Here is a 12,954-nt window from a genome sequence, read left to right as displayed (position 1 = left end):
TTTGAAGTCAATGGCATTCAATGCTATGGTTGAACTAGTGTCCAAAAACTGCAAAAAGAAACACATAAAATGTTACCATTCTGTCAACTTTTTGTGTGCATTGGAATTAGAAAGTTTGGACAAAAAAAGTCATCAAAGTTTCAGAAATAATGATCATTTCTGTAGCTGATTGAAACACTGAAAAAATCACAAAAAATCATCTGCATTTAATATAAATAGGCTTTCATTGTTTTCATTTCAACTCAAAATTGCAATGAACAATGTTGTCGAAATATCTAATTTTGGAAAATAATGTTAATGTCCTCTTTGTAAAATCATTGTATTGGAGACCACATGTGTATATGATTGTCTTCTAGATACCTGAATTTATTGGGAAGGGCTTGCATGGATCTGGGAAGGGGATATGGACAGCATCACATCTCGATTCATTGCTCCATTAGGGTTAATGTTGACCAAATGCTATTCATTTAATCATGAATGTTTGGTTGACTGTGGCAAGGTAAGCTGGTGGTTCAGTCATTCCTTCATGGGACAGGTGTCTATATCTGAGGAAAGTTTCTCTGAATTTTCATTCATCCCTGCCCTGTTTGGCCAAGGTTTGAAAGAAACCATGGAGTATGATGGCATGAATCTCCATGGCCTTGCAGCTTCTGTAGTCAATTACACTTGTACAAATCAATTACAGAGCTGATGTAAAATGCTACCAGAGCAGAATGATAGTGCCTGATTCTTCTCTGACTGACACCAGTGTCAATCAGAAGGGACTGCACTGCCATCAGAGGCATAAGCTCAGTACCAGTGTGGACACAAGAACAAATGGATATAAACTGGCCATCAGGTAGTTTAGACTTGAAATTAGATGAAGGTTTCTAACCATCAGAGGAGTGAAGTTCTGGAACAGCCTTCCAAGGGAAGCAGTGGGGGCAAAAGACCTATCTGGCTTCAAGATTAAACTCAATAAGTTTATGGAGGAGATGGTAGGATGGGATAACATGATTTTGGCAATTAATTGATCATTAACTACTCATGGTAAATAGGCCCAATGGCCTGTGATGGAATGTTAGATGGGGTGGGATCTGAGTTACTACAGAGAATTCTTTCCTGGGTGTCTGGCTGGTGAGTCTTGCCCACATGCTCAGGGTACAATTGATATTTGGGGTCGGGAAGGAATTTTCCTCCAGGGCAGATTGGAAGAGGCCCTGGGGGTTTTTCACCTGCCTCTGCAGCATGGGGCATGGGTCACTTGCTGGAGGAGTCTCTGCACCTTGAAGTCTTTAAACCATGATCTGAGGACTTCAATATCTCAGACATAGGTGAGAGGTTTATTGCAGGAGTGGGTGGGTGAGATTTGGTGGCCTACATTGTGCAGGAGGTCAGACTAGATGATCATAATGGTCCCTTCTTATCTTAATATCTATGAGTCTATGAGGAAATAGGTCCTGAGCATTTATATTCTCATTCAGAGGTGTGAATAATTGCACAAGTTGCAAGGCATTGGACATTCATGCTTCCCTTTCCTTCCCAGAACTGGTTCATATAAAGTAGGCCAGTTGGCTGATTGTTCTCCAATTTCTCCATTCTAGGTACACTACAAAAAAGAATTTGTCTCAGGGACCCTTTGGCCAACTCCTGAGTCTCTCAATCCTATTAGGGAAGGAGCCAAAGCTCAATGAAGTCAATGGGGAGACTCCCATTGAAGTCAGTGAGCTTTGGACCAAGCCCAAATTCTTAAAGGGTGAAACTCACTGCTGTTCAGAAGATCAATACAAGACCTATGCACCACCAGACTCCCAGTTAAGTCCTCAAAATATGTCTGAACTGTTGTGTAGGCCTAATGCTGGTACTCTGGAGAGGGTAATATTTTACCCCAAATGATACATTCTGAAGCTATCACTGAGAGCTCGGTGTAGAACACTTGGCTTACAAACAACTCTTTGATCGTCACTGCACATGGGTCATGTTTATCTGACATGATGCAGATCTGTCTGGAAATTCTGGGTCATGTTTAACTGATATGATGTGGATCTGTCTGGAAATTCCAATTTTCCTGAAAGAAATTTTGAAAATATAGGAAAGTATTATAGGAAAGTAGTGGGTTTTTTCACACTTTCTTACTGTTTCCAAACTATTTCCACCTAACACTGACTATTGTTAAGTATTGAAAGCATTTTCTTTAACAGTGAAAGTATGCTTTATCTCTGACAGTAATATTTTCAGCCCTTAATTTTTATTTTCCAAATGGCAAAAGTTAGAGGAAGGTCAAGAAGTAGGGCCTTTTCCCCGGCACTTTCTTACCATTTTCCAAATGTTGCCATTTGGAAAATATCCTGCTGGGGGGAGGCTCCTGAGCTGGGAATTTCCCAGGAGACGCAGGGAGCTGCGTGCCAGTCAGTGGGTGACACTGAGACTGGGGTCTATCTATCTATATGGCTGGCTGGTAATGTCATGTATTTTCATGTTTATAACATTTAATAAAATGTTCTTATATGAATTTAAAATAAAAAGAAACAATAGTAACAACAACGATAATAATAATAATTAAGCATACAAAATCAGAGTAGTTAGCACAACGTGATTTTGGGGCAAAATATTTTTTTCTTTATTTGTACGTTAAATTCCCATGCAACCATTTGTGGTGTTCTAGAAATGCTGAATAAGAATAATTTTCTATTTGATCTTCCTGATTACAAAATGGGGAAAATGATAGCTATCTATCCATGTGAAGATTAACACTTTGATATTCTGCCTGAACTTTCAACATACTAACTGTGATTCAGCACCCTGCTTTATGTCAGCACAATAGCTTTGATTTCAGGAGTTTCGATCAATGTGTAACTGGAGTAACACACGAATATCTCAGAGCCATTCTGTAAAGGTCTCAATAAATAGGTCTGGTAGCAGCAGACCAGGTGAAAAGGCACTAAAATTCATAGTGTATGAGTGGCTTCCTGCTTCAATGAATGAAGAAGACGCCGGTGACTCTGGTGACCCAGGCTCAGATCCACAATGGGACTTGGGCACCCCAAGACTAGATTTAGGCAGTTTTGGCACCACTGCAATCCACAAACACTCACTCTGCTTCCACTTAACTCTGTAGGCACCTAAACTTACTTCTGGCCAGATTCTTAAAGGTATTTTGGTGCCTAGTGGGATTTTCAAAAGCCTCTAAGCACCTAACACCCATTGAAATCCCTATCTTTAAAAATACCTTTAAAAATCTGGACCTAGGCACCTAAATTTGAACTGTAAACATTCCCAAAGAGTCTTACTTTATGTCTCTGGCATGCGTCTCCGGAAGCCCCAGCATGATCCACAAACCCGTGAAGATGGGTGTCACCCAGCTTATCTCACCTGCGAAACCTTATCCAGTAGGCAGGCTCTGAACACACATAACTCTACACAAAATGGCCAGAGGGACACAGGGGTGCTGGAATAGGGGGAGCCAGGGGGCCATGGCCCCATCACTTTTTACTGGCCTTAAGGGCAAGTGAGAGGTGGGAGGTGGCAAAGAAGAGCAAGCAAGGTGCAGGGCCTTTGGGAGAAGAGGTGGCCCTGAAACAGGGCCTCGGGGGAAGGTGAGGGTGGGGCCTCGAGGGAAGGGGTGGTGTGGGGCTGGGGCCTCAGAGAAGAGGCAGTGTGGGGGCAGGGCCTCTGGTTGATCAGGAGAAGGAATTAGAACAAGGATCTTCCATCTCTCAAATGACTGACCTGACCACTGGGATACAGAGTCACTTTTGCTCACTCTGAGGCCCAGAGCATATTTAATTGTTTATATACAGTACAACAGCTTCAACAGGAGAGACTGGAAGAGCACCACAGTTCGATATCCTTTAGTTAGGCTTGGCAGAATTCAATTTTTATTTTTTTATAATTTCAGCATATAATATCAGTGTGTACTTTTAAGCATTTTTTTCTATTTTTATCAAATTGCATTTTCACAGTTGTGCAAAATTATGAGTTTTAAGTATTGTTTTTTCCAGATTTTTATTGATTGAAACAATCAGAGGTGTGGGAAATTGTGAGGGTGAGTCATACAACAGAGCTGGTCAGACAATAATTATTTAATGACAGGAGATGTTGGTTTTTAAAAGTTAAAGCTTTACAACCATTACAACACATGCTGACAACATCACATGTCAACATATACAAGGGAAATATCCTTAAATCAAACCCTAATAAATCTCAAGCAGCATTTTTCTTACTTTGCCTGTCTGTAAATTTCTATTCTCAGCAATGGAAATATTTTTTTCATTATTTTGGGTGTGTACTGTAAAATTGATGTGTACGGGACATTTACAGACAAAAATCTAATCCTTCAAGCCTATCTTTTTCCCAATGGTTAAAGCATGTATCTAAAATGTAGAAAACCAATGTTCAAATCGCTTCTTCCTCTCAGGCAGAGGGGGAAATTGAACTGGGGGTCTCCCATATTCTTGGTGAGTGCCCTAAGCAGTGGGCTAAAGTTTATAAGAGAGGCCTTCTCCTCTCCCCGCCATTTGGTATGTGGTTGGGCTTGCTCTGAGAAAGCCTACCAGCTGAGGTATGCTACATGTTGTGATAGGCATGTGTAGGGCCCATGGATCTGAAAATGTGTGTTGTGGGGAGTGTTGACTATTGTGGAAGTGGAGATATGTTGGCAGGTTTTGCATCTGTTGTCATGTCAGGGGCTAGTACCACTTTGAGTTGGTGGCTCCTGGTCTGTGAGGAGCTTGCTTCTGATAATGAGGTTGGAGAGGTTGCAGGGATGTGTTTGAAGGCCAAAGGAAGGAGTTTGGGAAAGATATCATTCAGGATATGGTTCCCAGTGAGTATGGGTTGTAATTGTTTCATGATACTTAAATTCATAAATCTGCTACGCAGCAAAAATCATGGTCTTAATTATTAAGTTGTAACCTGTAAGTTGTAACGCTGTAAGTTTCACTGGTGATAGGGAACCGGTGAAAGTAAAGCACTGGTTTGTGTACTCACACAATTCCTCAGGCGTCAGAGCGTGTTTACACTACCAGCACTTCTATCCCCGATGAGAGCAGCGCTCTAGGACAGCTATCCCACAGTGCAGCTCTCTCAATAGGTCTTGTGGGAAGGGGGTGTGTGTGTGAGCAGAAGGCATTCTGTGTCCTTGCTCAGTGCCTCGTGCTGCCCTGCTTCATGTCTCAGGAGACCCATTACTTCCTTGTTTCTTCCGTGGCATGAATACCTGGTGCTGCAATCATTACTTATAAACTGGCCCTTCTGCACACCAGGGGTCTCACTGTTGGATAATAGAACAGCTCGAATAATTCAGGGCTCCCACGTGCGCTGTGATTTGCTATATTACACCACTTGATGAGCTCCCATTATATCCATTTTATTGCAACTTACAATAAATGTCGAGAAAAAAGTTTGTGATTGGTTATACAAGCCATAATCTTACTTAGAGCTTTTCTCAGGGCCTCCTTGACCTCCTTGTTTCTCAGGCTGTAGATGAGGGGATTGACCACGGGAGTCAGGATGGTGTAAAAGACAGAGGACATTTTGTTCAGGTCTCGCAGTGCAGCAGTGTCTGGGAGCATGTAGACAACGAATAGAGTCCCATAGAAAATTGTCACCACGATGAGGTGAGAGGAGCAGGTGGAAAAAGCCTTTTGCCTCCCAATGCTGGAAGAGATTCTCAGGACAGTGCTGATGATATACACGTAAGATGCCAGGGTTAATAGAAATGGGGGAAGAATGAATATGAAGCAGACAGGGAAAATCACAAGAACCATCAAGCTGGTGTCACTGCAGGACAGTTTTATCAATGTGGTGTAATCACAAAGGAAATGGTCAATTTCATTGGGACCACAGAAGATCAATTGTGATAGCCAACATGCTGTGATGGTGCTGACTACAGACCCACTTAGCCAAGACCCAGCTGCTAGCTGGAAGGAAAATCTACTATTCATGCGGGCTGCATAATGCAGTGGTTTGCATATGGCTAAATACCGATCGTAAGACATCACTGATAAGAAACAACATTCTGTAGCTAACAGAGAACCAAAGATATAAAATTGTATGAGGCAGCCATGAACAGAAATGGATCTGTCCCCAGTGAGTAGACCTGCCAGCATCCTGGGCAGGATGGTGGAGGTGTAGCAGGTCTCCAAGCAGGACAAGTTCCCCAGGAAGAAGTACATGGGGGTGTGAAGGTGCTGATCAGACACAACTAGTGCAACAACGAGGATGTTCCCAGCCACTGTTACAATGTAGATCACTAGAAACAGCGGGAAGAGAAGAATTTTCAGTTCATGGAGATTCCCGAAGCCCAGGAGGATAAATCCTGTGATGGATGTTTGATTTCTCTCCTTTGTGTCTGCCATGGGTTCTAGCAAGAAAAGTAATTTTTAAAAAGTAGTAATAATAGCTTGTGAAATATGATATGAAACAGATACCTTTGTGGGGAGGGGGTTACTTTGTTTTTGTTAAAAGAAGAGGAGTACTTGTGGCACCTTAGAGACTAATAAATTTATCTGAGCATAAGCTCACCCAGAAGGTCTCAGCTGGAGGACTAAGTTCAGTTTTGGCAATCACATAATAAGAAATATGTGGACAAATTGGAGAGAATCTAGAAGTGAGCAACAAAATGATAAAAGGTTTAGAAAACCTGACCTATGAAGAAAGCTGTAAAGAACTGGGCATATTTCGTCTAGAGAAGAAAAAACTGAGGGGGAACCTGATGAGTCTTCAAACATATAAGAGTTGTAACAAAGAGGACAGTGATCACTTGTTCTTTATGTCCACTGAGGGTCTCACAAGAAGCAATAAGCTTTATCTGCAGCAAGGGAGATTTAGTTTAGACAGTATAAAAACTTTCTAACTCTAAGGATAGGGAAGCCCCAGAATAGGTTACAAGGCAGGTTGTGGAATCCCCATTATTTGATTTTTTTAAAAGCAGCTTAGACAAACACCTGTCAGAGATGGTCTAGATGGTCAGCACAGGAGGCTTTACTAGGTGATCTCTCAAGATCCTTTCCAGCCCTTCAGTTCTATGATTCATTATTCCACCTCCTTGTCACACACATATCTGAATTTTTTACTGATACCTTAGTTAGTGATGAATTTGTGTGTGAATTTTGAATTAAGCAGTACAATATTAGTTGCTTGTTTGTTATTCTATGTCTTTGTTTAGGGAGTTTTAACAGAATGACTAGCCATGCAAATATCAGATACAATACAATATTCATTTTAATACTTGCCTATTTCTTCTTCCTATCCGCTAGACATTGCATTTTTTGTAGTCATATTGAACTGTAAACTCATGTGTTTTAGGGTTTCTTTTATCTTCTGTAACTTAGAAATCACTCTGATGGCAAATTAATCAAGTTAGATAGATAGGTAGATAGATAGATGAAGGAGAGACAGAGACACTGCCAGATACACAAGTAGAAATAAAGCTAGATTGTGGAGGGAAGGATAGACAGCGACAGATGGACAGACGGACAGTTAGCTAGCTAGATACCTCATTGAAGATTTCTTATTTTAAGGTTTGTTCCTCCTACTGAATATGTGGCTTTTGTGCAGTGAATGACTGAGAAGGCACAAATGCTCATAAATCCTCACAAATTCCTGCCATCTAGCTCTGGCTAGGGCTGACTGAGTAAACCCAGGGTGTTCTACATACGTCTAAAACTGTCTGTTCAGGGTGTGTCTCACAGAAACACAGTATCTCTGTTACACATTATTCATGACAGGTTTCAGAGTAGCAGCCGTGTTAGTCTGTATTCGCAAAAAGAAAAGGAGTACTTGTGGCACCTTAGAGACTAACAAATTTATTTGAGCATAAGCTTTCGTCAGCTACAGCTCACTTCATGCATCCGATGAAGTGAGCTGTAGCTCATGAAAGCTTAAGCTCAAATAAATTTGTTAGTCTCTAAGGTGCCACAAGTATTCCTTTTCATTATTCATGACAATATACATCACCCTTTACCTTCTGTGAATCTTATGAGAAAGGTTGTGCTTCCTCAAAAACAGGTATAATAAAAGCTGGAGTCTCCGAAGTGACCTCTGCATGCAGCCTTTCAGAGACCAGGTTCCAGGATCCAGAGCCTATCACCATCTTCTTCATGGACCACAGTAAAGTGGTTCTACAGAGTTCTACAGAGGATCCCCTGTTCTATTCTCCTGCTTGTCACAGCTGGCTTTTATCTGATCCCAAAAAGGAATGCCTTCTCTGATTCATTATATGAGAGTGAAACAACTCCCTGGAAACTTATGCTAATGGGAATTTACAACTGCCGCAAAGGCAGCGTTAATGCTCCATTTTATTTTTAGAACTTACAAACAAGTTTAATACGTGAACTCCTAACCTCAGAGAGAAAGTTGTGGAAATAGGACAACTTCTAGCTTCGAAGGAATAGTTATGGAGATAGAAAAATGTCTAACATCAAAGGAAGTGTTTCTCTTTACCAGTTCTAAGGAACATAGGAATTGCCGTTCTGGAGGAGGCCAGTCATCCACCTTGTCCACTCTCCTGTCTCTGAATTAGCTAGTACCAACTGCTTTAGAAGAGGGTTCATAGATTCAACCATCTTAGAAGAGCAGGGACATTGAATCACCTTCCCTGTACATAGCAGGACGTTACATTTCACCCAGTTACCCCTGTATTTAGCCCAATAACATGTGTTTGATTAAAGCAACTTTCAGAAAAGCATCTGGTCTTGATCTGAAGATATCAAGAGATGGAGAATTCACCACTTCTCTTGGTAGCTTGTTCCAATGGTTAATCAACTTCTCTAGAAGTGTGACTCCCTGGCTGGTGTGCCTCCTCATGGTTGGGCATGGCATAGTTTTAGTTGGGGATTGGTCCTGCGTTGAGCAGGGGGTTGGACTAGATGACCTCCTGAGGTCCCTTCCAACCATGATATTCTATGATTCTATGATTCATAGCAAGGTCATCTTCTTCTTCGGCACTCCATGCTGACTGTCACTCTAGCTGTGCTGTGATCTACTTCTCATAACTCAGCCCTCCAGCCAAGTCACATATATTCCCATCCAATCTGAGGTAAGCCCAGTCTAGCTCCTCAGTAGCCCAGTGGCTTCATGCCAGGGCTTCAGGCTGACTTCAGGCTTTATTGGCCTTCCAGCTCATCTCTGGGGGGTCTTCGTGCCACCATCCTCAGGGGGCTGGGAAGGGAACCCAGGCTTTCTATCTACTCTGAGTAGATAGCAGTTCAGGTCTGTCTATTCACACCCTTTGCCTCCTCCTGGGCTACTTTCTAACTCAGCCTGTCATAGAATCATAGAATATTAGGGTTGAAAGAGACCTCAGGAGGTCATCTAGTCCAACCCCCTGCTCAAAGCAGGACCAACACCAACTAAATCATCCCAGCCAGGGCTTTGTCAAACCGGGCCTTAAAAGCCTTTAAGAATGGAGATTCCACCACGTCCCTAGGTAACCCATTTCAGTGCTTCACCACTCTCCTAGTGAAATAGTGTTTCCTCATATCCAACCTAGACCTCCCCCACTGCAACTCGAGACCACTGCTTCTTGTTTGGCCATCTGCCACCACTGAGAACAGCCTCTTTGGAACCCCCCTTCAGGTAGTTGAAGGCTGCTATCAAATCCCCCTTCACTCTTCTCTTCTGCAGATTAAATAACCCCAGTTCCCTCAGCCTCTCCTTGTAAGTCATGTGCCCCAGCCCTCTAATCATTTCTGTTGTGCTCTGCTGGACTCTGTCCAATTTGTCCACATCCCTTCTGTAGTGGGGGGACCAAAATTGGACACAATACTCGAGGTGTGGCCTCACCAGTGCTGAAAAGAGGGGAATAATCACTTTCCTCAATTGGCTAGCAATACTCCTACTAATACAGCCCAATATGCCATTGGCCTTCTGGGCAACAAGGGCACACTGCTGACTTATATCCAGTTTCTTGTCCACTGCAATCCCCAGGTCCTTTCCTGCAGGGAAACTCAAGAGGGCTCATCTGGGATTTGAACCTGGGACCTCTTGCACCCAGAGTGAGACTCATACCCCTTGACCAACGAGCCTGGCCGTTAGCCTTTCTCACAGCTCCTTCTCAGGCTCAGTCCTCCACAGATCCCAGAAGGAAAGAGGATTCATTATGGTGAACAAAGCAAATGTACAGGTCCAAGGTCAGATCTATCTGCCCCAAAGAGGATCTGGCACCTAGCAGGCTCAGGACAGCTTCTGGCCCCAGATCAGCCTGGCTCCACACAATCTATAGGTTTTCTCTGATCCCAGCCAGGCCTTCCTTCAAGGTGCTAGCACAAGAATTCCACTCCTTCTCCTGCTCAGCCCTTACTGTATTGGGCTTTTCCTTTTTCAACTGCTCCCTAAAGGCTTTGACTCCTCTCATAGGTGTAACAGGGTAGGGCTCACTGAACACCTGGGCCCTCATTAGCCTCTTTCCAGCCAGTGTGAGGTCATTGTATCCCTTCAAACCCTCGCTGTTAGACATTTGTGCCCTATTTCTAATTTGCATTTGTCTGGCTTCAGCTTCCATACATTGGTTCTTATCCTGCTAATTTGAAAGTGCCCTTTAGTACCAGGTACTTTCTCCCCATGAAGGAACATATATGTTTTAATCAAGTCACCTCTCAGTCTTCTTTTTGATAAGACTGAGAGGTGGAACACCATGACCCCATAAAAAGTCCCCACGTATCCTAATCAGTTAGCGGTTGACTTAATACGGGGTAAGTGCTCTGGTAAATCTGAAGCAATAAATAATTTATCACTACAAGCAGTAAAGTCCTGGAGTCATAACTCTGCTTTCCTTCTTTACCCAAATTTTCCATTGATCCTTGCGGGTAAGGAACTGGGCACTATAGTTTGGTACGCAATGTTGCACCCAAAATCTTACTCACATAATGGGCTGAGCAGAGAAGCTGACGATCTTTGAATCAGATTCCCTTTTCCTCTCTTGAGGGACCTTGATAATAACTTGCACATCACCCCCGTCAGTGGAATAAATAGATTGATATATAATGATTAGAACTGGTCAAAAATTACCCTATGGAACAATTTTCCACTAGAACATACTGTTTTGACAGAATAGGACCTTTTCATGGGAGTGTGTTGAATCCATTGAAACTTTTAGTGGAAACCAGGCAGGCTCTTGGTTGATTTCAGCTTGACTGCTGCCTGATTCCTCGGCTGCCTGGATCCCTATGCTGTCTGGCTTCCCAGCTGGCCAGCAGGAAATGTAAATTTTGATGAAATCACATTTTTCAAGGGAAAAATCTCTCATGTGAAAAATCCCAAACAGCCCTTGAAAGAAATTAAGGGAAAAACTAAAGGCAGATTTCCTCTAGCAACCTTAACTCTGCTCTGCTGGGAATGCCAGTCTTCTGTCTCCACCATGGATCAAACTAACCCCTCCCTGCACACAACTCTACTACATCAATATCCACAAATTATTTGGATAGGATAGGAAAGGGTAGTTTGGTAAAAGGACGTATAAATAGTGTGGCCACCTCTGGAGTGCCACCTCGTGACTTGGAATGACTCTGCAGTGCCTGGCCTCCATTTCCTTCCTTGGAGCTCCTCAATAACTCCACAAAGGCTCATGTGTCGCTTTTTGGGGTCTGGCTTATTAACATATGTCAGGGTTCCTTCCCCACTCTGAACTCTGAGGTACAGATGTGGGGACCCGCATGAAAGACACCCAAAGCTTATTTTTACCAGCTTAGGTTAAAACTTGCCCAAGGCACAGATTTCCTTCTTGCCTTGGGATCACTGCCACCACCAAGTGATTTAATAAACAATTAGGGGAAGGACCACTTGGAGTCCTATTTCCCCAAAATATTCCCCCAAGCCTATACACCCCCTTCCTGGGGAGGCTTGAGAATAATATCCTAACCAATTGGTTACAAAATGATCAAAGACCCAAACCCCTGGGTCTTGGAACAATGGAAAAATCAGTCAGGTTCTTAAAAAAAAGGATTTTATTTAAAGAGAAAAAGGTAAAAGAATCACCTCTGTAAACTTAGGCTGGTAGTTAACCTTACAGAATAGCAGAAAATTGAAAGAGCACAGAGGAACCCCCTTTAGCCTTAGTTTCAATAAATTACAACAAAACAGGGATAAACCTCCCTCTAGCAAAGAGAAAATTCACAAGTTGAAAGAAAAGGAGTACTTGTGGCACCTTAGAGACTAACAAATTTATTAGAGCATAAGCTTTCGTGAGCTACAGCTCACTTCATCAGATGCATCCGATGAAGTGAGCTGTAGCTCATGAAAGCTTATGCTCTAATAAATTTGTTAGTCTCTAAGGTGCCACAAGTACTCCTTTTCTTTTTGCGAATACAGACTAACACGGCTGCTACTCTGAAACCTGTTCACAAGTTGAGAAAACAAAGGTAAACTAATACACCCTGCCTGGTGTTAGGGCGCTTATTCTTTCACCCGCTTACTTCCCTAGTCCTTCTCACGTGAACAAACAGCAACAACACCCAAAGTCCAAAGGTGCAAATAATTTGATGTTTATTGGGGTGAACTTCCAGCAAGCATGATTCCAGTTTCCTTCCTTAGTGTCCCCCCTTCCCAGCTCTGACACCAAAGAGGGTTACCTGTGTCTCTGTTCCCATTCCCCCCCTTAGCAAAACATGATTCCAATTTCCCCACCCCCATTCCCTGTTCCCATTCCCCCTTACTTCCTGATTGACTGCAGACTATATAGTAAAACTTGAGTTTTGCTTAGCTATACCTTAGTTTAATTTCAGTAAAATGATTGGTTAACTAATCCTAACATATTGTAACATGATTTAACCAATTATATCCCACCACCTTAATTAGTTTACACCCAGCAAAATTAATTATACAGCAGACAGAAACAATCACAGAACCAGACAGAGATTACACAGACAATAGGGAAATGGAGACTACAATGATAGAACAACACAGAAATGAGGATTTCACATCCCAGGTATTGATAAGTGAGTTCTTGCCAGACAGGATACTATCAAACTAAGTTTC

General features: G+C 42.5%; 1 protein-coding gene across 1 annotated transcript; it reads right to left on the bottom strand.

Annotated features, from left to right (window-relative positions):
• Nucleotides 1-5,245: 5,245 nt before the first annotated feature.
• Nucleotides 5,246-6,338, bottom strand: LOC119843078 (olfactory receptor 6S1-like). Its single transcript, XM_043497109.1, has 2 exons — nucleotides 6,068-6,338; nucleotides 5,246-5,782 (listed from the first exon to the last, which is right to left on the bottom strand). Exons 1-2 carry the CDS (start codon nucleotides 6,336-6,338, stop codon nucleotides 5,358-5,360), a joined length of 696 nt encoding a protein of 231 aa, XP_043353044.1. The 3' UTR covers nucleotides 5,246-5,357.
• Between the last annotated feature and the right edge of the window lie 6,616 nt (nucleotides 6,339-12,954).

Source organism: Dermochelys coriacea, chromosome 14 (assembly GCF_009764565.3).
Source record: "Dermochelys coriacea isolate rDerCor1 chromosome 14, rDerCor1.pri.v4, whole genome shotgun sequence".
Classification (NCBI taxonomy): domain Eukaryota; kingdom Metazoa; phylum Chordata; order Testudines; family Dermochelyidae; genus Dermochelys; species Dermochelys coriacea.
This window is presented reverse-complemented; position numbering and strand designations above follow the sequence as displayed.